The sequence below is a fragment of the Gnatocerus cornutus genome, chromosome 9, assembly GCF_029298725.1.
Source record: "Gnatocerus cornutus isolate USDA-ARS CGAHR chromosome 9, icGnaCorn1.1, whole genome shotgun sequence".
NCBI classification, from domain to species: Eukaryota; Metazoa; Arthropoda; class Insecta; order Coleoptera; family Tenebrionidae; genus Gnatocerus; species Gnatocerus cornutus.
The window spans coordinates 7,182,429-7,208,200 of record NC_142241.1 but is presented as its reverse complement, the minus strand read 5'-3'; the positions used below and the strand labels follow the sequence as shown (position 1 = coordinate 7,208,200).

General features: G+C 41.2%; 2 protein-coding genes across 5 annotated transcripts; one reads left to right on the top strand and one right to left on the bottom strand.

Moving 5' to 3' along the window:
- Positions 1–204: 204 nt before the first annotated feature.
- On the top strand, positions 205–25,665 carry LOC148168368 (rho guanine nucleotide exchange factor 10). Of its 4 annotated transcripts, none has more exons than XM_088046768.1 (10): positions 205–293; positions 9,124–9,480; positions 9,534–10,069; positions 20,994–21,171; positions 21,220–21,658; positions 22,130–22,426; positions 22,472–22,564; positions 22,608–22,832; positions 22,884–23,576; positions 23,626–25,665. In XM_088046768.1, exons 2-10 carry the CDS (start codon positions 9,128–9,130, stop codon positions 25,435–25,437), a joined length of 4,626 nt encoding a protein of 1,541 aa, XP_087902894.1. In that variant the 5' UTR covers positions 205–293; positions 9,124–9,127; the 3' UTR covers positions 25,438–25,665. The 4 variants fall into 4 exon arrangements, with proteins under 4 accessions (XP_087902894.1, XP_087902893.1, XP_087902896.1 ...); XM_088046767.1 differs by lacking the exon at positions 205–293 and adding an exon at positions 6,496–6,595; XM_088046770.1 differs by lacking the exon at positions 205–293 and adding an exon at positions 8,888–8,905.
- On the bottom strand, positions 4,177–5,615 carry LOC148168369 (3-hydroxykynurenine transaminase-like). Its single transcript, XM_088045378.1, has 5 exons — positions 5,409–5,615; positions 5,165–5,357; positions 4,798–5,119; positions 4,402–4,749; positions 4,177–4,354 (listed from the first exon to the last, which is right to left on the bottom strand). Exons 1-5 carry the CDS (start codon positions 5,565–5,567, stop codon positions 4,210–4,212), a joined length of 1,167 nt encoding a protein of 388 aa, XP_087901504.1. The 5' UTR covers positions 5,568–5,615; the 3' UTR covers positions 4,177–4,209.
- Positions 25,666–25,772: the final 107 nt, after the last annotated feature.

The window sequence follows — 25,772 nt, the reverse complement described above, 5'->3', positions numbered from 1 at the left end:
TTCTTGCAGCGAGCACCTCGTCGGCGAAATTCAATTAATTTCAGAAGAAGCCGCCGCTTGAAAACAGATTTGATTTTATTACTTTGGTAGCAAAAAAACCAACCTCCCTTCCCAGACAACAATATGGCCACCTGTTGAGTTCGTGCCGGCATCGTAGACGCTCGGTTCTTCGACAGTCAGTTGTTTGTGGTAGTCTTGTTCGGTTGTACGCTGAAGACACAAAGAACTCGAGTTTTTAAATGGAAGAAAAGACGTAGTGGCTGTGTTAACGCCAAATTTTGGATTCATATATGGTAAGTTATGTATACTATTTTTGGTACGACTGATAGGGGGCATTTTTTCGCGTTGCTACGATACCGGTGGTAGTTGATTGAGGTTATGTTGGGTGTTGTAGGTGACGAAAAGACCGGAAACAGGTGATTCGGCGCGAGCAATTTAAAACTACTTATTCTAAGAGCGCGTTTTTTTCACTTTAAGTGAAATATTATCCTCAAGTTCATTGAACAGCGCCACAATGGTCTTAAGTGGAAGATTGGAACACTTGCGACGTAATGAAATCAATTATAACGTAGTCATAAAAGTCTCGAGATGTAATCTGAGGATTTATGACTGGTTGCGGCAGGTGTTGGTGGCAGCGCCCCCTACTCCGATAAGAGCCACGCACCCTTGATAAACACCCTTTTTACGGATTCAATTGATAATTTGAAGCCTCTGAGCTTCAGTACAGCCAACACAAAAACTCGACCACCCAACCCGAACATGCGAACAAATAAAGTGTAAGTTATAATTTCAAATTAAAACGTGTAATAAAGAGTCGTCCGACAACCTGAAATTTAAATTCACTTAATTTGTTTGGTTTTAAATTAAGCTGATTACGGAGAAAGAAGGGACCACGCAACACTCGCTCCAAAGTTTTAAAAGATTCGATTTATGGACCTCTAACGGGACATGTTAAACAGTCATTTTATTTTATGGTAATTTGTTTTAATTAACGAACGACAGATGGACAGGAGATGCGCTTCCGACGATTTTTGCAGAGTTCGGACGAATCTCAACGGGATTTCCACGCTCAAATTATTGTAATGTACTTGCAGAGGAATTCAAATCTACCGCGATTTTACAATGCAAATAGATTCAACGTCCAATTACTCCAAACTCGAAAGGGTTGATATCCATGACAGGCAATTTGGGTCGCGGACAATAAGCAAAAGACACAACTTCCAGACTCGGCGATTCTAATAAAAAGTTGTCTTTATTGTACTAGTCACTTTTTTTTTCTTAGTACTTGTCACAGCTAGAAATACCACGCCACATTAAACTCGCCGCTCTGAAAAGTGGCAACTCTGAGCAAAATTGCAGTAAATATTTGCCATCAAGCGGAAAATCTCCGAATTTTATTGACATTCGTTCTATCGGTGTTGACACAAGCTCGGAACTCACTTTCCACGATAACGAGATCGGTGCATTTCTTTCTCGGACGGCGTCTTTAAAAAACCGTTAGGATCACCTGTCCGCGTCCATAATAGACAAATTGTCCGCGCGGTAGCACTCAACCTTTTGAGGCTCTCAAGTTGTCCCACCTGCTCATTATCAGATCCGTTCCATGTGGATTCGTTCTTGACAAGATCTAGTAGATAAGTGAGCCGGATTGTAATTACATTGGCAACAACAAAAACACCAAACAATGCCGAACGTAATTTGTCATAAGCACACTGTAAATAAATCAGTGGCAAAAACGCGGCTCCGCCATTTCCAAGGTCGACGAGGTTCAGTGAAAAAAAGGTACAGAACACGCGTACGTGAAATTTGGCCTTTTTCAAACGTAGATTCCGCTGAGTTGAGGTTGAAGTACGACTGTCATTAACATCACTTTAATTAGATGTCACTGATGAGATCTGGGGAAGGCGTGGGAAATCGGATTTTAATCCGCATAATTTGAATTGCTAGACACTGGTCCTCTTCATCGACCACCAAAGATGAAGAAGACAAGAAAAAGACAGGGCGTTTTTGAGACCACAAGAAACATAATGCACTTTGCAGTTTTTGCACGTATTAAAGTTTTATGGGCATACCGCACAGTACGCCAAGTCCAACGAAATCAAAATTCACAGACTTCTAAATTTCTTGTTAGAAAGTGTAGAGTAAACAGAGTCGTTAGGATTCTACCTGGTCCTTCATGATTTAGGGTCTTTGCAATAAAACTGTGACCAAATATCCATTTTGACTGACCATTGGTTCCTGCCCCAAATTTGACGAGAACAAGAGCTCTAAATTGTCTTAAACGGAGTTGTTCAGGTAAAGGGACGTGTCACGTCATTACAACTGTTTATACAGAAAACGGGGAAATGCATGATTTATTGTTTGCTTTGGGTTTGCTTTTGTAAACGAATAAAATGGAGTTTTGGTGCGAATTGGTGGCGAGGGAGATAAGAGGCGCGAATTTAACACAGGAAAAGGCGGAAAAATATTGAGTTATTGACGTTAAATCGATGGTGGAGGGAAGGATAAGGAAAATTGACAAGCGTTACAATATTGCGTCGTATTAATAATATAAAATATGTATAATCACATTAGGTAGATTATATCAAACGGGGTGATTAACTTGAATTAGATAAACTGCTGATTTGACTACATCTGGGATTAAATTAGCGTCTCGTTTTTCTCGAGCTTGTGTTGCTGAGGATCCGGTCTACATATCCCGAATTCGAAAATTCAATTTTTTCAATTAATTTACTCTTCATTAAATTTGGAGTTTGAAAGGTGATATTTCGGCCGAAAGCCGCACGTGTGCTTTCTTCGACAATAACAGTTCAACATACGTCTATTGTGTTTGTGGCCGCTCAGTCCTATCATCAAGAGCCCTCTAATGATCCTTGTTGATGATGGACAGATAATTTCGCCGTTATGGACCTCGCTTTATTTAACAATACCGTCTAGAAGACTTCATTGTATTCGGTCGTTAATAGTGCGACGACACAAACCGATCGTAATTATTTCGAAATTTAAACTTATTATCATGCGCACGTAGCGGAATGACGAGATACCAATCTCTTCTTAATTTCGACGGGGACATCCGTGGCGACCAAAAAAAAAGAGAACAATATCGTTTTTCGTGTGATAAAAGTAGCAACCAAGCGTGTAATTGAACGACACCGATAATAAAATAAACTCTATTCTTTCCACACAATTATAAACAGAAGATAATTTACGGCACGTACGTTTCCATTTGGTCGCACCACCCACGACCATATTGTAAGTCGTGCTACTAAAACCCTTTTAATTCATTGTATTTATTTTGAAACCCGACCCAATTCTTATCGCGAAAAAATGGCTTTATTACGTAAAGCTTCGTATTTAAAGGGGATTAATCACGAATGCTGCATTTTCTTGCCACGAAAGTACAAATTTACGTGACATTTATGAGGGTTTATGAGGCAGGTGAGAGATTAATGGCGTTTTCCGATGCGGATTTTGCGATTAGAGAGCGATTGGAAGATGTGGCATGCAGGGAACAACTTGGAGCCCCATACTTTCACGCTACAGTGAAAATAAAAGTCATACAGTATAACCCCGATTATCCGGGTGCGGATTATCCGTGCATTACAAAAAACACACAAAAAGACCAACTACTTCGAATTTTTGCTTCCAATGTTAGAAAAAATTTGGAATTTCACGAGTACCAGGTGTAGTTTAATAACATTTAAGTCAGTGCAGAGAGCCAAAACAAAATTATGAGTTAAAATTTTTGTCTTTGAATAGTATAGCTTTCGCAAACATTAACAAAAATGCTTGAAATAAATTTTGAAATGAAAATCTTCCCAGTTACGGAAACTGGAAACAGAAACAGAAAAATTTGGGACTAAAAAAGAAAAACTTAAATAAGAGTACCTACCAGATTTTTTTTACGGCAAAATATTTACTTTTGTGTAATATGTCTGTTAAGAGTTGATTGTTTCAATTTCTTTCAACATTAAACATTGTTATTATTAAGATGTTGGTAAATTTTGTTAAAGTTTTTATATATTTTAAATTAAAAACACGTTCCAAATAATTATGTTGCCTTAAAACGAATGTTTATTTAACAACTCGATTATCCATGTTGCACGGATAACACGGATTATCGAGGTTGTACTGTCATAGGAAAGGAATGAAATATTAGGAAGTAAAACTTCAAACTCAGTGGTGAATATCCCGTACATTTACATTCTCTCATTTTTTAAAATGATGTAAGCTCTGACGTAGGGCGTCTACTAGGAAGTCCAGTACTTCAGGGCAACTATTTTGTCCCAGGAGCCCAACTCTCATAGCTTTATTCAGTGAAGGCCCATGTCCTGGTGTAATGTAAATATCGAACCTAGAATCACCAATGAAGCACAGTTGTCGCCTCAAATTCTTACTTACTTCTCCTCCAGGTACTGCAGGAATTCCATCTGATCGATTCCTGGGGGCATGTTAACACAAGTGACCCCATGGAATCTATTTTCAACCTTCTTTACGAGACACTCAAAGCCTAAATCATCCAATCGCTTCCAAAACAATCTCGCATTTCTCTTGTGTCTTTCCCAACATTCAATTAAACCTTCTTCGCATATTTGGGCCAAAGCTTCTCTTAGGCCTGCCAACTGATTGGAGCAAAAAGTGTAGTGGTATGATCTTTGAGGACCTTCTTTAAAGCACGCCCAGTATATGCCTTGGCTAAGAAGATCAAGGTAGTATGGAGGACGTGACTTGTTCTCCCTCATTCGTTTTCTAGAGATAATTTAGTAAGGAGTTATTTGGGGAGGATTGAATTCTTACTCTGCCAGGGGACTAAAAGTGAGCATTGCTAGACCTGCAGGAGCTCCTATAGCTTTCTGGCTGGCAGCACTGACAGCGTCGATTTCCCAACGATCCACATATAGCGGGTCTACGGCAATGGAAACGACAGCATCGACAGCGAGCAAACAGTTGTACTTGTGGCACATAGGACCTACCCCTTCAAGAGGTTGGAGGATTCCTCCGGTGGACTCTCCATGGGTCACAAACAACAATCTAGCCTTATGGTTCTGTACTGCTTTCTCGAGCTCTTCTAAGGTGAAAACTTCACCAGGGGGCTTTCTCAAAGCCAGAATATCCAAGTCTACAGTTCCAATTGACGATCAAAAGATCCAACAATGCTACTTACTGTATCTCTGTGCCATGTCGACCATCTTCTCCCCCCAAGTTCCTCCAATAGCTATAACCACCTTATCACCTGGATCTAACAAGTTTGTTAAGACTGCTTCATTTCCTCCATTACCTGAGGTTTGGTTGACGAGAGTGAATGTATTTTTTGTTTGAAAGACGTATTGGAGCATGGATTTGACTTCGTCCGTCAACTGGTTTCAGTTCAGTGAGTTTATTGAATAAATAGAATTTTGGAGACTTACCTTATGCATTGCTGCCATTGTTGGACCTAAATTCTGCATGCTCAAAGCTTTGAGTACTCTACCAGAACAATTACTCGGTCCACCACCCAAAAGTAGATATTCCTTGATTTTGAACTCAAAAACATCTTTTTTGTGGGTACTCTCATAGTCTAACTCCATGATCACGGTCGTAATAACAGTTAAACACAATGATAATGCACTTCAAAATTCTAAATTTGTACGAAAATCTCTGATTAGGGTCAAGGCTGCTATCAACAAGTGCTCGACAAGGTTCAGGTCAGAGATAAACTCACACAGTGGCGTGCCTTCTATTACACTTTGTGCCTTTTTTTGAGTTTTTTGCATGTTTCGATTTGTTGTACCTTCGCGTGAGTAATCTTCTTCGGGTGATAACGAGGCGAGCAGTCTTCTAGTCGTGAAGATTTGACCTCGCTTAACCTCGCTTGAACATCGTACGGGTCACCAAAGGCCATGATTTCTCCCAGTAAAGCATACTTTGCGTTCAAATCGCGAGGAAGGCCCTTGACGGAAGGTCACTCGGGCGATGGCTGATATAGTATGTGACATTAGCACACGGAAAAGTAAAAGTTGCGGGCTCGAATACCAAAGTAAAAGGTCTCTGAGATCTACAGATGGTTTCAGTGTTCTGAGTCACGAAGCAGTTTGGGCATCAAATTTCTTAAGATTGTTAATTAACTGCGAAGTTAATTAATATTAAATCGGTTCTATAGGTCACGTTATCGCCGTGTTTTTGGTTCAAGGATTTATTATTTTTACTTCCGATTGTTAGAACTTTGATAACACTACTATGACTATGAGGTAATATTTAGTGCAGATGATGAAATGTCTTGCACTGACAAGGAATTGGATCCGCATTTTTCGTCTCTGACTGCTTCCCCGTTTCCCGTCGTTTCCTCACGGAAACTCCCATCTCCCGCCTCATTAGCCCTTCTTTACCAAACGCCGCCACCTTCGCTTTGACGCCTCTCCGCAACGTCACGCACCGCGATCTCTTTGAAACCCTGTTGCTTTATTTTGGCGAAGACAGCTGCAACAACATGTGGATGACTGTTTCGAACGCAAGCGCAAAGATAAGCCGTCCGCATGGACTTGACAGTATCACGAATACCATAGTGTTGAGTGGATGTCAGTGCTATAGAATACCATCTTCCCATTGACCATGACTCGTAAGTCGCCACAGTTCCGATTTTATCTAAATAACAGCGCGCTTGTACGGAAAAATGCATCCGAAGTGGAAGAAAGCGCAATCGATAAGTGTACTAAATAATGCATTTTCCGGGGGTGGCCGCCTCGCTTATTGCATATACGAGTTTATTTTTAGCTGGTTAACCTTATTAGGGTTATAATTTGTTTTTGTACCCTCCCCCGACCGAATTACCGTTGAAAGCCAGAAGCTTCAATATTTCCCCTTTCATTTAAGAATCACCCTATATGGTGGTGGAATTAGGAAAATCCCAAACTTGTCTACATTACCTTTAAAGCGAGTCGCTTCCACAATAGGGGTTGTTAATAATGTATCCCTGGGTCCATTGTGTGTATAAATGCGGGATAAGCATCGCAGTGGGGCAAGGGGGCGGCGACGGCTTTTCAATGTGCAGCTTGTCATTAACCCTGAAACAAAGCAACTTTTCTTTAAAAGCATGAAACGATGACTCCTCACCTAAAACTTCTTCATTTTTTCGCTTAAAATTTATCTTGTTTACTTTGGACCCCACCTTGAGGGTGGGACCTCTTGCAAATAACTTTATCTAAATGGATGTGAATTTTTTTTACTTTACCTCAGGAATTTCGATTCGTGTGGAAACGAATTTAAAAAACTTGTTGTTTCGCTCCGTTAATTCCGTTAATTGAATTTTACGACACAAAACAAAGAGCGTGTTAAACAAATGCAGAACCGGCGCAAAATTTGGGATTTCGGGACTTTTTCGAGTTTCCTCTTACGGTTTTTTAGAGTCACGATCATGAAAAAAATCCCATCAACTACTGCATGATATCGCCCATTAATTATCTCGCAGCTTCTAAACGGCAGAAAGAATCCGTTAAAGGTCTTAGAATGCACGCACGGGACTCTCCTTAATTAATTATTGCCATTAAACGCAAATAGAAACGTGAACATACAATGAAATTAATAACGAGATTTTTTGTGTTGCGGTTAGAATTAACACCCACGAGATTGACAGGGGCAGCTGGGGATTTACGCTTTTAGAAAGGCGGCTGGTTTGATGCAAAAGTGGAGATTTCCCTGAAGCAGATCGGTGACAGATTTAAAAGACAATTTTCTAGGAGTCTTCCACCTGCATCTGGTGCGCACTGCCAAAATTTTGGCATGTAGTTACTGCTGCCAATATTCGCGAAAATATGTTCCTGTTTTATCACCGGTAATTTCGACGCTTCCGCAAGCCGGCAACACTCTTCAATCCCTCTCGTATCTCTTCTGGAAAAAAGACATCCAATTAACGCAGCAGCAACATATCGCTGCCATCAACAAGCGAAACGCCAAGTTCAGTGAACGAGATGAATAACGAGTCTGTTGATTCCGAATCTCAAATTTAAATGTGTACAACGAGTTTTAAATATTTTGATGGTTATCTCGCTTCGGTTATTAAGAGAACGCGTCCGCTTCATTAGACTTGCAGTGTCGTACTATACCATGGTTTAGTATCTAAAAATAAAATTCCCTGTCAGGTATTTCTGCAGGATTTAGAGACTTATGACAGATTGTTGGCTGTGGTGTTGATTCATGGACTGTTTTTCTATTTCGGTCATAATCAATTTGTTTTGGCCTTGATTGGTCGTTTTTGATGCGAGGTCGCTGGTCCGACGGTATTGTCGTTTATTCTTAATGAGGACTTCGATTTGCTTCTGATCAATTATGCATCAAGGTGTGATTGTCGGTTATTGATTTGGGAAACACGGGATAATCCTTTTACAATTGGATATGGGAGAATCAGACTTTGACAAACGTTTGGATTTTATCGGGTTTTATCCAGAATGTGGAATTTTTGAAGAGGCAGCACTGGCGGACGGCCAAAATATATCAGTTCGCGGTTGTGGGACAAATGGTCAAGCGTTAAAATGTTTGTTTGTGTGGTCAAGGATATATGACTTGCAGTATATTTGAATTTCTTTGAAAAGAGTGCTTCTTAGAGGTTGGCAATACCACGGAGTCGTGGAAGCCATGGAAACGGTTTAGATTGGCATCCCTGATTAACGACGCGATCTGTTACGTGTCATTTTTAAATTCAGGCTGCCCAACCGTTATATAATCACGGTGGACAACTCTAGAAAAGTCAATATTTCAAAAGTATAAGAATTCGACTCCTATTTATAGAATGTGTCTGACGTCTGCTACTTTTCAATGTCCAAGATTTGTAGCTGTCTCCAGCTTCACATTTCGCTACCGCCTCGTGTTTATTTTCTAGTCTGCTTACTCTCGTCTCTGACAGATGCCAAACACGTGCATCTCATAATATTAAGTAAGTAACAAATTACATTTTATTTGCTACTAAACCACAAATCGATCGGCGCCATATTGATCGCCGCCATTATTCATTATTAACTGTTTTTATTTTTACTTTAAATGAAACGCCCGCCGTTCTCCACTTCTCAGTTAATTACCCCATGGGTCAATTGATGTTAATTTAAAGTGTTGTAAACACGACCATATGTGACTGACATTCTTGTTCTTTTTCAGGTAGATGTGGCGCAGCTCGCGCACCACCCGTCAACAATGCACGATGGAACAGCTGAATCCCCACCCACCTGCACACACCGAAAAGTCTTCAGGACTCTTCGGGCGCGCGTGCCCTCCACAAACCTCCCCTCATGGACGTCGAGCACACTTGCAATTTCCTCCCCCACCTAATTACCCTCCGCCTTCCACTTCTGCCATGTCCGAAGAGCACTTACTGAGTGCTCCGGGACCTTCCACTCAAAATGCTTGGGATATGCCTAATGACTACTCCTACGCTTACTACGTGCCGGGACCGCCGACCAGGCACACCAACGTCCCCAGTCGGTACCCGGGGGCCTATCGCGAAGGCTCGTACAGGTGACAACCAACCCCAATCAATAATCAATTCCTATAATTAAATTTTTCTCTAGGACTCGTCACACGTATCTAACTCGCTACGGCACCGAAGAGAACATCTACGAAGAGATCAGTGAGGTGGCGCGCGCTCGTCTTCGCCCTCAACAGAGCATCATGTCCATCAACCAAAGCCTCGTCGAAGAGGAGCTCCGTAGGGTCCAAACCGGGCATCGCAGGGTCCTAGGCGAGTTAAACTTATCAATAGAGGCAATGTTAATGCCTTCTTCGTCACGTGAAAGCAGTGAAGAACCCGATCGTGGCGAAAGAGATGACCAATTAGCCGATTTATTGACGATCGGTCCAACAGACGAACTGTTGTCACCAGTGCCTTTAGTTGATCTTGATAGTGGTTTCAGTGGTAGTTCTAGTGGTGCTAGTTATCGTAGTGCAGCGGGAAGTTTACGTAGACTGGAAAGACCGAAATCGGCGGCTTCTGGGGGAATAAGGACTTCTACCCCAACAGACGGACCAGCTAAAGGGTTCTGGGGGAAAAAAGCGTGGAAGAAGCTAACAGGGTTTCCAAGCAACATCAGTCTAAACAAACAGAAAGGTAAGAGTTGCGTCATTTCGTGTTAATAGGTTTTCTGGTGATTTCTGCTGCCGGATGGTGTAATCTAGTGGACAGTAATCCCAACATCGGCGGGTTTATGAAAGGAAGGTTTTAAAGCTCGTAAAGAGTGCTAATGAAGTGCGTTTTTCTAAACAATAAACAGTTTATGCGCAAATCCATAACTTAGTTTTATTTTAAACGATTTGAGTCATTAGCGAAAAATTTGTGGAACAAATTAATTAAATGGAGAGCGGAAATGATGTTTAAGCTGGTTAAAATTGTCTAGGGAAGTTAGTGACAATGGCACGGAATCTGCTTTAGTAGCTGAGCTCGCTGCACTCGCTCTTCCATTTGGAATCCGGCAATAAATCGACTGTCACTCTTTTCAGGAATAATACGGCCACCAACGTGTTTCGCGTCCAATAAATTTTAATAATGCTTTATTAATTTCGTTATAAATCAATTTAAAATCGCCGCGATGGCATCATGTCGTCGTGTTTTTTGACCCCGTGCCACCACAGCTCCCGCACTACCAAGAACTCGAATAATATAGTCGCTGGAATGTCATAAACAATTTATACTGGAGAAATCGCCTGTTGTGATGAAAACTTCAAACATTCAAATGATACGAATGCGAATTTATGCGAGGTTAACAGGTCGAGAGACAAAAAACTATTACGTGACTAACGTCAACCTTGTTCATTTTTAATTGACTAGTTGGCAGGCTTAGGGCCTGTGTGATAGGTCAGGGCGTTGGCGGATAGATCGATTTTAGGGTTTACATAATTCCTTATTTGCATATTATCGCTTTAGTCGGGGCTGCGTGGTAATGTGGATTTGTTGTAAACTTGACATTATCAAGGGGCGATTTTGGGATTAAGTATTTAGGGACTTTCAGCGGTTGGCACGAGTGCCAAAAGTTCGGGACTTCATTGGAGTTTAATGAGGATCAATTTCGAGAGCTTAATGTCAATGTCTAAATGAAGGAAAAACAAAAAGAAATTAATCCAATTAATTGCGTTTATCTGAAGATTGAGGAAAGACTTTGAATTTGTAAGATGGCGAAGTTGGATATTGTTTTCTTTATGGCAATATTTTCAAGCCAATAAACAATTTACACATCGATAACTTGGGAAATAACCGTTTTTACTTGAAACATTCTCGCTCGTTATGAAACTTCCCATTAGCCAAAGATTCCGTGAAGCAATAACTCGTGAGGAGCCTCGATATGGAATAAATACGAAATCGCATGATTAAGAGCAGTTACTCGATGACCCCATGCCAAATCTCCAAATCTCACTTAACAATTTTAATTACCAGTGAAAAATGAGAATAACGGCTACAAGTGTAATGGGATTAAAATCCTGTAAAATATGTAGGACCGTTTCATTTACAGGTTGCAAGGAAGATATATCGCTTGGAAGCTCGCCATGTCAATTGAGGGCAACCCTGCCACCCCCAATCTGTCATTCTTTACATTATCGAGCGCGGTTGGATAAATTCTTGATCTCATTCGTTTCCCTCCAGTAAAAAGTCTTTTCCAGAAAAAAAACCAAACGTGCCTGCATGTCAAACTTTCAAATTTATAGATCTCGCTGGCAACACCCACACGGCATTATTTTATTGGCCATTAGATCCATTAATTCCAACTCTTTACAAATTAGTAACATCCATTCAAGTTTACGACGTTTCGACTCGCGTTAATGACTCTTGGGTGGCATCTTCAGATGCATCTTCGTCCGTTTCACACATCCTTCAACGTTTTATTTCCATCAATCATCGAGTCGTGCTGAAAAAAAACTCCCAAATTTACATAATTGCACCACATAATCGAATAAAAATTGATTATTAGTCGTAAATCATTCTTTAGGTCGATGGCGCTTTTGTCGCGCGAGAGGCCAAACAAAGGAGGTGCGACTAATTACGAACGGATAGATGGCGCTGTTCGAGGAATAATGATCGTGCAGAAAATTGGTGGTTTGAGATGAGGAGAAGCGTGTTAACAAGACAGGAAAGAGGAGAGGTCCACCATAGGTGGTTTGGAAGTCGAGATTTGCTTTCTTTGGAAAGTTAGAACGACCCTGAGTTAATTGTTTAGGGGTCGGGAATGGCAAAACGACTCGACTAAGTTTGCAGTCAGCGGTTCCAAACGGTGGAGTTGTGACAAAAATATCTTATAGCTGTTTGAGAACTCCTCGGATTTGGAGGAAATAGGCGGCGGCATTGTTGGAATTTTTACATGTGTGATGATGTAGGGTGGCGAGACGATTTAATTCCTAGACATTTTTTTGGTTCGTACTACATGGTTTGCATGCTATTTAGAACCGTCTCTGAAGACCGCTGTTGCAGTAGTCCAGCGAAAGCTCGATCCTCACGGTTTTCCACAGAGATAAACTGACATTTTTCGAATCACTCTCGTCTGATTTCATCGCTCGCACGTTTTAAAATATTATAGAATCTCTTCCACTTTAGGGCGCGGCTTAATAGCTCTAGCGTCTCGGAAATTTCATAAATTTTGTGCAGTAGTGTGTAGAGATTTATCAGAGTGATAAAAGACTTGTAACTCGGCTGAAACAATGTGTTTGTTTATGTAAATCAGCTTCCAAATCGGCTGCTTCGCCGCCCATTTTTTATTGTTCGGACAAAATCTTTGATGAATAATTTAATAGGAACGAAACGTTGGGTTGCTTGCTCGAGGCAAGTGAAGTTTCTACTTTTCGGGTTCACGGATCATTGTTAAATAACAGTTGCGGAACAAAAAGAGGTGATTTGCGAATTAAAATTAATTGATTTTCACAGATAATGCGTCCGGTGAAAAATTGAATTATTTAAGCTTCGGAAAAAAAATCACACCCCGTACTTTGATCTGCTTACACTTTTATTTACTTTGATGATATGATTATATAGGAGACAACATTGCGCTCTTTCAAAACAAACAATTAATTTTCCCACGCAAACAATCGGAAGCGCAAATAATTTTAAATATACACAGTAAACAAAACAGATTTGTCGATTTTGTTTTCTTTTTCCGGTTCACTGGTTTAATCATCCAACATGTGCAGCGTTTTTTCCATTTTACGTCTCCACGCCACTCATTTCGCCAGATTTGTGCTCAACAAAGCAAGTCCGAACTGGTTTAAACATCCGCGGCCTTGAAACTAATTTTCCATTGATTAATTCAGTTTGTTTGGTCATAATTTTTCGCACATCATTTCCGCACCTACATTTCACATTTTATTACTTTCCTGTTGCATGACTTGACAGTGTAATATATTCACACGAGGTGGAAAATACAGACTGGTTGCACGAAATACGGTCGATGTAGGCAACCCGTAAAACACCTGAGCGCTGTTGGTTGCGTATTTCAACATTCCGCGCGCACTTATCGTTCTGATCCTTATCAAATTTATTCGTTTCGACACAGGTTGCGGTTTGGACGGTTCATTCTTTATTTTTGAAGCACACGTGTTAAGACGAGTCATACATGATTCATAGGAGCACACCTTACGATTTCTGGGGGGCGTGGGAAACGCGCGGAGACAGGTGAATGCTTTTGGGGAGTTTTATAGTTTGAAATGGAATTCTGTTTTTGTTTAAAAATTTTCAAAATTTTGTGCGCTTTTAATTTGAATGAATTTAATTTTCACTTTCGGTTTTATTGGGCTATTCCAAAACTTTGAAACGTATAAAAAATACATGTTTTAAGAAAATGTAATTTTCTAAGTGAAGAAAATGTAATTTTCTAAGTGAAGAAATTTAAAATTCGCTGACCTTAATGAATCTTTTAAATGTCAAAAATGCCAAGAATGTGTCCATCTATCAAAAACTGCACGCCTGACATATAAACCTAGATCTCATAAAAAAAACAACAAAACTTGCCAAATTTACTTGTCTGATTTATTAAACACGACATAACTTTGCCAGGTGTATTTTTCTTGGATTGGCGACACTGTTTTTTTTAATAAAAATGATACATTTTCATTACTGTAGCGATTTGTAAATACGCATCTGTAAAGCCCTTGACATGTTTTTAATCCCCCCGAATTAAACCAAAATTTGCAATAAATATTCATTGGAACAATTCAATAATTCAAACATGTATTCGCATTTAAAAAAATCGCCTCTGACGTAACTCGAGGTACAGACTGGTGTTATAACCTACATTTGTAAAAATCAATGAGCAAATAAAAATTTATCGAACTTATTTCTTGTAACTCAACCTAGATTGAATGTTTATGAGCGCACATCAAGGTAGGCGCTATCGTAACAAATGATCTTGTCGTCGCCTGCTAATCACTTTAATTCCACTCGATTTTGAAATGAATTTTGTTTGGCTTTCGCTAGGATCAGTCGCTGTTCGGCGTTCGCCAGCTGCCACATCTGCCGTTTTCCGCCTCCTAGGCGCCCATACTTCTAATTTATCTCACCCTCATCAAGTGGGCACGTCCACATAAAAATGTACCCATGGGTCGTTCTTTTACCTGACTATGCGATGTTTTGATGTCTGGTTAGGGAGTTTTCCGTGCTTCTATAAGCCTCCGTTTAATTAAAACTTTAGTAGATTTGCCAAACCCCAAGATTTTCATTATTAATCAAAGAATTTCCACGCTCCTGCTTCCAAAAAGCTTATTTATAATTTATCAATTTGTACGGTGCTGGTTTCCGTCATATCGGATAATAAAGAACCGTCAATCAAAAAAATAGGAACTGAAGCGTCTGGTGTAATAAAATATGAGCGAGGAATGGGTTATATCAATTAAATTAACCACACTGAGAATGGTTTTACTGATTTTTCATTTCCTCGTCAAATTAAGTATGTACTAATTAGTGTTTGAATCATGAAAAATGTTGCTGTCAGCGAAAAGCGACGTGCTTTAATTAGTATTCTTTTAGAGATTGCAGTCATTAAGTACGCTACAGTACAATCTCAAGAGCATGAACGATCAGAGCTGGCTTTGGGCCAATTCTATCAATATCTTTGAAGTTTCTTGGAAGGCAACTTCTTTTTTTGGTGACGTTGAATAATAAATTGCCGACAGAACCAAAACATACACATGTGGAAACAAGATGGTGGATGCGTCCGTCAATATTTTCGCGTTTCAAGACCATCGTAGAAGTCTCTGGCTTTTAGAGACATTAGTACCAATATTCATAACTTACAGTTATTCTAAGTGGACTAACAAGCATTCTAGATCTATTTTAAGGGATCCTAATTGTGAGATTTATGGAGGTTGCAGTCATTATTCTCTTTGAGTGAGTTCTACAATTTGATGTAGACACCACCAAATTGTCGAAAACCTCAGCTTTTAGCAGTTTGGATTTCCAGGTGCCAACTTAAAAAAAAAACACCAACTCAACCTTGGTGTGCCACTGCCTCCATGGTAGTAGACCTTGGTGACTATTTTCACAATCCTTCTGTTTTCCTATCTCATGGTTTTCTAAATTTACGTTTTGACTCGAAGCCAAAAACGAAAATTTGCTTCTTTAAGGTGAAAACGCAAATTTCTCCATTTTTTTTGTAGCCCTCGTTTCGCATATTTGTTTGCAAGCACCGTCATTACATTGAGTAACTGCGTGGGAAGTGCGCATTACAAACATTGCATCACCTGCTCCAACACCCACGAAGGTAACAAGACCTTCCACTCGCCCATTCTTCCTCTCACCGATGAAAAAGCACGTGTAAACGTGCCTTTACGGCCCATCTTTCCGGCTCCCAAAAAAACAAAAAACCATCGCATTGTCTGTTCGTCCGCAGCTCGCTCAGATTCGTGTGCTCACCTACTGACGCACTCTCGTACCGTGATTCTATCCAGTCATCCAGTTGGCGTTGTTCACTCGCTATAGCGGCCATGTTTCTTCGTGCTTCAATTGTTAACCCTTCGACTATAGTGATGTGCGTGTTGTGAAAAATGGAGGATGTCACCAATGGAGTGGTTCTGATTAAATGTGAGTTGGCACAACTGCGAGTTTGAGGGTTTTGCCATCGGGGGGTTGCAAGGGGGCTACGCTCCCGGAGCTATTTATAATTGAGATAATTTAAGAGCGACGCGTGGAATTCTAATTTCGGCTTTGTGGGGAAGAGTGAAACCCCGAAGCGGCGAGCAAGGGTGCAAACCACCTGTTGAACAAAAAACTTGCCGGGGTAAACAATGGAAATAACACGATGCTTGTCCAAATTCCTTCAAAATTCAATTTTTTTCAAAAAGTCAGGGTTGGCTTCAGTTAGGTGCCGCCGCAGCTTTAGGCTATTTGGGTCAACAATTTATCGTACTATAAATAAATGTACTTGAATGGTTGAGTAATTAATGGGCAACAACAGCTTCGATTTCAGACGGAAGGATTTTTTCCAAAGTTTTGTTTGTTGTGAACACGACTCCCAATTAAATTTAATGAATCCGCTGCTGACTCGTCAATTATCTGCGCTTTCTGGTGCTTGAAAAGCACCCGATCGCGATTTTCCCGGAAAATGTGGAGCTTTTAATTGATTTAATCTATTCGGGAATGAGCAATTTAATTAAATCACGAAGGTAATTGAGGGAACAAGTTAATTGACATTAAGTGGCTAAAACGTGATCATCGAAGAAAGAAAATTCCAAAGTTGATGAAAATTTTTGAGTTGGCCGTGGAAGTTTTGACCACTTAAAATTATTTATAGTTGGCTATGAAAATTAAGAATGCAAGTGACGTGTCGCCATTTCCACTGTGTATAATCCATATTTATGGATAATTTTGCGGTTGATATAGTCGGTGTAATGACCTAGCATTTCGTAAAATCCACTATGACGTCAAAATTCATTCATTCCGTGTCTTTGGTTGCAAGCAATAGCCATTACGGCGCCACATTACGAACAGGAATTTGCATAATCTCCGTCCGTGACAGTACGTGCCTAAATATTATCCCTGAGTGTTTGTCAGGAAAAAAATGTGAACTGGAATAATTCCGTTTTCTGTGGAGAATAATAAATTTCATGGCGTATTAAAAATTCCCTCATTCATGGCGTCAGCATTATCGTGTGAAATGGTGTTCCCATTACAAGATAAGACATTCCAGGAGGCTGTTCTACATGATAAATTAAGTGGAGGAACATGAAAGCGAGATTTTATACAGCCGCCATATTTTTTTTACTCGCCATGTTAGAATTTTTAATTTAGCGCTCTATTTTTATGTGGTATTTAAAGGCCAACTGATATTGATCATCATTGACATATTCTGTAAATCTGAAGCAATGATTTACTCAAAATTGGTCCCATTGCTTGATGTTCCATCACATTTAGTAATGTTTACATTTCACACTCTCTAATAATATACAGTGTTTGATTGAGTGCATTGAAGACTGGAAATTTAACAGGTTGTGGGTTCTATGGTGGTAAAAATAAGCTTAAGAATCAGAAAAACAAAATTGTTAAATTTTGGTTATTATTTTAAGCTTGATCTGTCGTTTTTGGCATTGTTGCCAACGAAACAGAAGCCAAAAACAAATAAGCTTTACTCTGCTTGTAGTTTTAGCACAATGTCAAGAAGGTTTGTACCTAAAATATTTCAAGATTCGCACTTGTACCACTAGAAACTTAAGAGGTTGGTATAAAAAATGTTGAAGTGGAAGATAAAATTTTGAAATGTCAGAGTCAAAATCTACGTGTAAAAATACTAAACAAATTAATTTTTGTCGATTTTGACTTTTATTGAAACCATGGGGAATTTTGTTGATGAAATCCGTCAGTTGGCAGTAATTAAAATTTGCCATGTGCTTTACATTAATCCGGCCTGTTTAATTATAATTTGACGAATGAACGAGCCGCTTCAGTTCCAAATATCAGTTGACGATTGCGATCTTCTCATTTTCCCAGTTCTGCCAACAATCCGCTGTCATTGCAAGAGCTTGTCATATTTTACGATCTATCCCGAGATTTGGATGTGTAATTATCCTTTCTATCAAAGGGTCTAAACTTCGTCGATCTCCAATTCCATCGTTTCGGAAATGGCATATGTCAGATCGACTCAAATCCCGTTTCACACATCCGAAATCCGTTCTCTTCATTGTCGTATTTGTCGTCCCATAAAAGAGACAAAGCCCTCTTTTTTCATGCGTAAAAGCGGCATGAACTTACACAACGTATTACAAGAGAGTGTTGGAACATCTGTACAAAGTCGTATTATTTTTAGCGTGAACATTAGCGCATTTAGAACGGAATTCCCCCCAAGTCGTCCACTCGTAAATCGCGAAGGAAACATCTCGAAAATTGCGATTATCCCTAACGAAACAAAAAAGTTGCACCGCCATCTTTACGCCAAAGGAAAGAGCGATAAGAAAGGTAAACGAACCAAGTTCACACTATAAATATCGCTCCTATTATGTTTTCGATCATTTGTGAACGTACCCTTGTAGATCAAGTTACACGATAACATTTGTTGCTTTGTTTTAGATCGGTTTACAGTGCTACCAACATCCGTCTGATTAAACAAAGTCCCCTACTAATTTTTGATCGTTGACCACGCATGACTCACTTTTTCGGACAATCAAGGTGTAACGAAAATCGAGTTCAATAAACCGAAAGAATTTTTCTCGCGTTCCTTGATTAGTTTTAATGTTGGCAATAAAATTAAAGATACGGGTTCTGGAAGAGGGGGTTTGTTTTGTCTTTTCATGGAGCGCAGCTGGAGAAACAAAAGAAGCAGGTGCTCGACAGGGGTGCCAACCGCGATGGTAATCTTTATGGGGTATTGGGACATGGAGAAGGGGGTCAACCTTGGGATGGGGGGGGCTAAACAATGACATTGCGTAACACTGGATTACAAAAACAAGGTCGGTGACCACGTTTCGAGTTCCCGGAATGGTCAAGTTTGACAGATCCGACCTTGAACTGTGTCTTATCACGTCTACTCTTCAGAATAATATTTTTTTGTTGTCGTTATAAATCAGCAGTGACCTTTTTCGATAAGGGCGTCCACAATGCTAGCAATTACCCACATCCGCTTCCAATCCCTTCGAAATTAACTTCCATGACCCCCACTAAACCATTGAATCGATAATAGAACGAGTAATTTTATTTACTAGAATGAAAGAAAAAAACGAAAATGTTAACAGACTCGGATTAAGGGAAGTTTGGACTAATCCAAACCGAGCGGAACTGCAGTATCCGGCCTATCCTACGGAAGCTTAGGGTCGCTTCCATCTGGATTTTAGCCTCTGGTAATTAGAATTTCCCACACTTTGGTAGCTTGTAAGCTTCATGTATGTTTGATGATCGATTTAATCGTTTCACGAGTTATTTATCATAAGAGTGACGGCCACTCCAGTGGGAAAACTACTGGATGAGTTAATTAAGGCTGCATCAAATCGGGAACACGCGGCGGCTAGATAAAGTGTGAAGTAAAGTGGGTTTTTATGGAGTTAGCAAATTAACTTTCAAGAAAAAATAAACCATGAAGTAGAACATTTCAACTATACAAATTTAGAACGTTTAGAATAAATTTACTTCAAGCTTTTTGTCAAAAAACATCAGTTAGTTACTTTTAAAATGATTACCGCACTGTTAAAACTTCTCTCCCGAATCCACAACACAAAGACTGAACATTTCTCAAGAAAGTTCACTCACGATATCCCACAATCGGGTCAGTAATAATAGAGAATTTGCATTGTTATTTATTGACTCGGCATCGATATCCGAATTCTATTTTGCGATGTGACAGTATGTACCAACTGATAAAATTTAATCAGTGCGCAACATAATATTTGAGGTTCAATGGCTACAGCCTCCACCGCTAGTCAATAAAGCAAGTAAACAAACTATTATACAAATGTAAATACCAACATATTTGTTGCGGATGAGCTCCGGAAATGGCCAATAAAAAAGCAACTGAGCTGTCAGTCACAGCCACGCCTACTTAACAATTAACTTAATTATTCGGCGGAGTTTTAATTTTGATATGAAGAGTTTATCGGTAGATGCTGAACATCTGTTGTTTGTTTATCTTTTTGTCTGGTTAACCCGACAAGTGGCTTTGCTTTGTTAGAATAAGGCGAAAGTGTAATTAATTGCGCGATTTTTTCTTTAATGAGATTGTTACCTTGCAAAATATGTAGGTAAGATCGGCGCCGAGACTCTGAATTGCGCGGGTGAAACTGGTCAACTCTCCAACTCCAACGCGCTTCCAGTCGCTGAGTGAATTTTGTGGAGAGTGGTTGCTCTCGTCGGAAAATGCGAGTTTTCGAGTTTGTGAAAAAATTACAGGACTTATGCACACCTTCTTAGCTAGAAAGTCTGGACCCGGTGCCCGTAAGTCACTTTAGCTACTTTTTTTTCTTAACTCTTTGTTTCCTTTTTGAGTTATTTGCCGACCTCGGCTCGTTTCCAATTAGGAGATGTTATTTTCGCTACGACACTCTTGAACGTCCTTTTCAGTGTGTTCCCTTTCAGTTGAGCTCTCAGCTTCAATTAATTATCTAAGTTTTAATTGATGCGTGAGCTTCTTCGGTGAGTACCCTTCGGAAATTGAGATTAACGTCCAAGGCCGTACCAGTTTACAAGCTGACGTAATTAAAGCAATTTGAAGTTGTTAGAGTGAACAAATATACACTAAGACTAATTATGAATGTGTAGAGAGACCGCCACTAAGAAGTGAAAAAATTAATTGAACCCGTTTGTTGCGCGGTTAACAATAATTGCTGACTGTTTCCTGATTAAAACGTTGGAGAGACGCAAATTGTTCGCTTTGTCCCCCGTTGGGACGCCACTGCTATTATTATAGGTCTCATGGCCAACTCCGTTGTGCAATCGTTTGCGGAATATCAAGTAGCCGAAGGAGACCTTGATTGGCAGTCGTAGGCAGCTAGGGTTCCAAAATCGGAGCTGGCTTAGCCTGTTGTTAGAACCATGTAAATTGTCCGTTTCCGTCATGACCCATTTCCCACGTTCATTCCAGACGAACCTCGTCTTCGTTCGGGCACATGGGAGGAAACCCCTTGCGAGCACCGCGTACCCCCTCGCACCCTCCAACACACCATCTCCCAGAGAAGCTCCGAAGACAGCTGGTGCTCCGGCTCGGACCAGGAGCTCTCTTCTGATGGCGAAAGTGACAGAAGTGCCACTTCCAACTCCAGGTTAGCCCAAAAATTGTACCAACATCATCAAAGTTTTATTTCCCACAGGCTCAATAACACCCAATTCCGTAACACGTTGAACAAAGCAAAAACTTTATGTGATAAGTTTCGGGCTAGTGGGGGCATCGGGTCTAACCACAGGCTATCCCTCGATGGTACCCTCCCAGGAGACCCTGCAGCCCAAAACCAAGCCAACCAAGGCAAGTTGTCCAGGTGGTTCTCTATACGAAGAGGAAGTGCGCACCAGTACGATATAGAGAATGTGGACGGGACCAAAACACCTCCGGGTCATAAAATGCCGCTTCTACCAGAGGTGGAAGAAGAAAATGTGTTCAATTGTGCGGCGCAACAAAGGCGGCAAGTGCCGCCCACGCTGCCACCGGCGCCGCCAAACTTGACGCCGCAACAAGTAAAGAGGAGGATGATAGTGGCGGCGATTGTACATAGTGAGAATTCCTACGTCGCGACACTGCAGAGGCTAGTCAATGTGAGTTTTTTTGATCTAGTGATTGATTGGTAACACTGATTGTCCAGTGTTTCCACCATTTATAATAACTTTTTCATAGTGTTGTAAACTTGCCCTTTTTAGGAACAAGTTTTTGCAATGCAATCACAAATTCGCTGCACCTTTATGACTTTTTCACATTTCAAATTTAATTTTTGTCCGGCTACAAAAAATAAACCTATCAAGTTAGCTGCGTCCAGCAACAGCAGCATCGTAAACATAAATTAAGCACCAAATAAAAGTAACTATGTACGAGCTCGGCTCAAGTCGTTATTATTTATTGTTAATAAATTCCATTTCCAAACGAGACAACGTAAATAACGCGGTTTCAAATGTTTAGACTCACGTCGACTTGGGAATCTTATTTATATTTTCATTACAATTTTATTTGCTCTAGTTAATGTTTAGTTCAAAGTTTCTGTCCGCGAAATTTAAAAACGCGCTTCTTTCCAGGACTACAAAAAGCCTCTGGAGGAGAGCAGCCCAGCGATTCTGAGCAGCTCGAAGATCTCCATTCTTTTCCATAGACTCCCGGAGATCTTACAGTGCCATACTCTGTTCCGCATCGCTCTGGCTGAAAGTGTACGTAATTGGGACAGAGACGAAAGAATCGGCGACGTCTTCGTAGCCTCTTTTTCCAAAGCCATAGTACTCGACATTTACAGCGGTTTTATCAATAACTTCTCCGTAGCGATGGACTTGGCGAAGATGGAAGCCAAGAGAAAGTCCGCCTTGGCCGACTTCTTAAAAGTAAGCGCCAAAATCGCGAAGAAAAGACTCTAATTTTATTTGTAGGTGAAACAGATCAGTTCACACGATCGGTTGTCATTTTTCGGACTCATGGTGAAACCGGTGCAGCGGTTTCCGCAATTCATCCTCTTCTTGCAGGTGAGTGTTAAATTGGTAAAGATGTGGTCTAAACGTTTCGCAGGATTTGTTGAAGCACACACCGCAAGGTCATCACGATCGAATGTCTCTACAGTTAGCGCTGACCCAACTGGAATCTTTAGCCGAGATGCTGAACGAGCGAAAAAGAGAGTCTGAGCAGTACCAGGCGTTCAAAGAGATGTTGCGCCACATCAGCGGTAAATTCTCGGCGAGGCCTTTGTCGGACTGCAACAGATACTTGTTGCGGGAAGATAACGTTATGCAACTCGTAAGTCCTAATTGCTGTAGTTTATGGTTGTTGTACACGATAACATTATAGGAGTACAACCAAAGCGGCATGATCACAAAAGCGAAGAATCGGCGACTTCTGCTTTTGAACGACTTGATCGTGTGTGTGTCTGTAGCGCCGAAGGCCTCCGATGACTTTGGGGCTAGTGAAAGACTGAATTTGAAGTGGACTTTCCCTGTCGCGGACGTGGAGATCCAAGACACGAGTGCATCACCGACGTTGAGTAGAGTGTTGACGGCTGGTTTAACCAAAGGAGGAAGCGTCAAGTCGAATGGGTCTTTCGAAGGACAACCACAGGACGCGAACAGTTTATGTACGGAAATGAGTAGTTTGATGCACGACTATGAAATTATGAGCCGGATTTCGGACTTGGTGGGCTCTCTCAGGGGTAACTACAAAGACATCACCTTAGAGAACACGCGCAAGATCCTCCAACAGATCCAGACTTCTATCCAACAGAAGGACGAAGAGATGGCTTGGGTGGATTCGTGCTGTCTCCAACTCGTGGTCAGAACCAAAGGAAAAGAAGAGATTTTCACGTTTAAAACTGACAATCCTTCTATTAAGAAAGAGTGGATTACGGAGTTGAGACTCGCGCAGTTAGCGTTGGACCCTAACAACTCTCCAGCTTGGGAAGTTCCGGAACAAGAGCAACGGCCGTCGACGAAGATGCCGCTTTTCGTGAAGTCACAGTGTGTGTACAGATCACAGCATCAAACCGAGGTAAGTCCGCCCTCTAGCCGCCGCCTCCACGCTCATTGCTCTGTTCTAGGTGCGCTGTGGTTGCTACTACACTGTGAACTCTGTAAAGACTACCCGTCGCCGCCACCGGACACAAAACTATCTCTGGATTTGCACGACAGACGGCGCCAGTAGTCACATCGCGGTCTTGGCACAACACCACCAACAAGCGAGTGTCTTAAAAGACATTACCTCGTTTAGTTTAGTGGAAACACAGGTCACTGCAATGGAATTTGTAAAGGGGGCGCCGCCTCCGTGCCCAAGTCTCGCCTCCGATTCGGTTTGGATGGGGACTGACAGCCACCGGTTGTTGCTCTACGCCGCTGACGAGCCCGAGAAGCAGGAGGAGCTCGCCACCGTCGCCGTCTCGGACGTCATAACCCAAATTAAATGTCACTGTGATAGCGTATTCGTCGCCTTAGCTAACGGAACCTTAAATGTATATAAACGCAGCATAGTTGATGGTAGTTGGCTGCTACAAGAACCCCTAGTATTGAATCTCGGCAGTGAACCTGTCTCGAGTTTATTACCAATAAACACATGTTTGTACGCAGCGTGTGGGAAAAAAGTTTGGGTGGTGAGCGGCGTCACTGGAGAGATTCAAAAGAACTTCAGCATCCAACACGAACACGTGGGGAACGTTAACTTGATGGCGCACAGCGGCATCGGGTTGTGGATCTCCTTGAAGCACTCTAGTACCATCTGTTTGTACCACACAGAAACCTTTAAACACCTCCAGGATATCAACATTGCGTCGAATGTTATGAGGGTGACGACGCCTTCCTCAAGTGGCCGGGACTGTATGAACAACAACCGTTCTCAAGTCAATGTTACCGCTCTCTTAGCTTGCAAGGGATTGCTATGGGTTGGTACTAACGTCGGCATTACTCTGACCATCCCTCTTCCACGACTGGAAGGCGTGCCTATTATCAGTGGACGGGTTAACATCTCGTACCACGCCCATTTCGGACCAATTTCGTTCCTTCTAGCTCTACAACCAAAGAGTGGAACCACCTCCACGAAGTACCAGAAAGAGTCCCCGCCCACTCAGGAGAGTCTAGACGGTAGTTTTATTGAGACTCCGCCTGAGGACCGCCCCAAAATGGAAAAACAACTGTCTGAAACTTCCATGTCGTCGAAGTTGCGCTACTTCACCAGCAGCCCTGTGATGGTCCGTCGCCGAAGATCAAAAGACTGCGACATCTCGAGACTGTCCAAGACTTTACCAAGAGGTTTCGGTAATGGAGGATCCATTTTCTCGACTTCGAGTAATTCGTCTCAAGTTTCCGGCGACACGTGCGATGTCTATGGACTCTACGGCGAACTAATGTACATAAAAGACTACGAAGGTGACGAGAACATCCTCACTGATCCGATCTACGAGTCGCTACGTCGTAGCGACCCCGAATTGGCTCTTCCAAACAAAGTTAGCACGTTAGATAGACGACTGAAAATGAAAGTTAGTCGCCCTAGATCGTTGGATTTATCAAATTGGTCCGTGGATTCTCGCTCTTCCAGCTTGTGTACTTCTTCAGGGAGTGAGGAGAGCATGGCTATACGTCACAGTGTAGGGCGGAGCGTGTCGCGGAACAACTCTACCGCAAGTAGACAGTTAAATGGTGTGAACGAAGAAAAAGAAAAACCAACGGGGGCGGGGACTAAAACGTTAAAAGGCGGAGTTATGGATAATGCACGACGGACAGTGATCACACTAATGGGTGGGCGGGGCTATGTGAATTTTAGACAACCCTGTTGTCCGGCTGACAAATCGAAAAGTTCTTTCGCTATTAGAGAATCCAATAGAAACGACGCTCATGTTGTTATCTGGGAATTGAAATTGTGATGGCCTATATCCAGAATAGATATTTTTGTATAAAGTTTTGTAGGTTTATTTTTTATTTATTTGTTGTAAAGTTTTGTAAGTCGGATAGCTGATGCAGTACGTGACTTTGTTAGGTTTTTATCCATGTGCCCTGTTGCTAATAGTTGCATGTTTAATTATAATAAATTTATTACTGTTCACTGTGTTATATCAGAGCATTTATTGAAAATAAACCCAAATGCCACCAGGCATACTCGTCTTATTTCCAATTCGAACAAGGATAAATCATTGAAGGTGCGTAATTTTGTCATAAACGAGACCTTAAACGATTTGGTTTGTTTGGACTTCTAAAATTT

Coding starts and splice junctions, on each gene's coding strand:
- LOC148168369 (XM_088045378.1), bottom strand. CDS start 5,567: ATGGAGTTAGACTATGAGAGTACCCACAAAAAAGATGTTTTTGAGTTC. Junction 5,120..5,164: donor CGACATGGCACAGAGATACA/GTAAGTAGCATT, acceptor TTGGAACTGTAG/ACTTGGATATTCTGGCTTTG. Junction 4,355..4,401: donor CTGCAGTACCTGGAGGAGAA/GTAAGTAAGAAT, acceptor TGGTGATTCTAG/GTTCGATATTTACATTACAC.
- LOC148168368 (XM_088046768.1), top strand. CDS start 9,128: ATGTGGCGCAGCTCGCGCACCACCCGTCAACAATGCACGATGGAACAG. Junction 10,070..20,993: donor CAGTCTAAACAAACAGAAAG/GTAAGAGTTGCG, acceptor CGTTCATTCCAG/ACGAACCTCGTCTTCGTTCG. Junction 21,659..22,129: donor CACTGCAGAGGCTAGTCAAT/GTGAGTTTTTTT, acceptor GCTTCTTTCCAG/GACTACAAAAAGCCTCTGGA.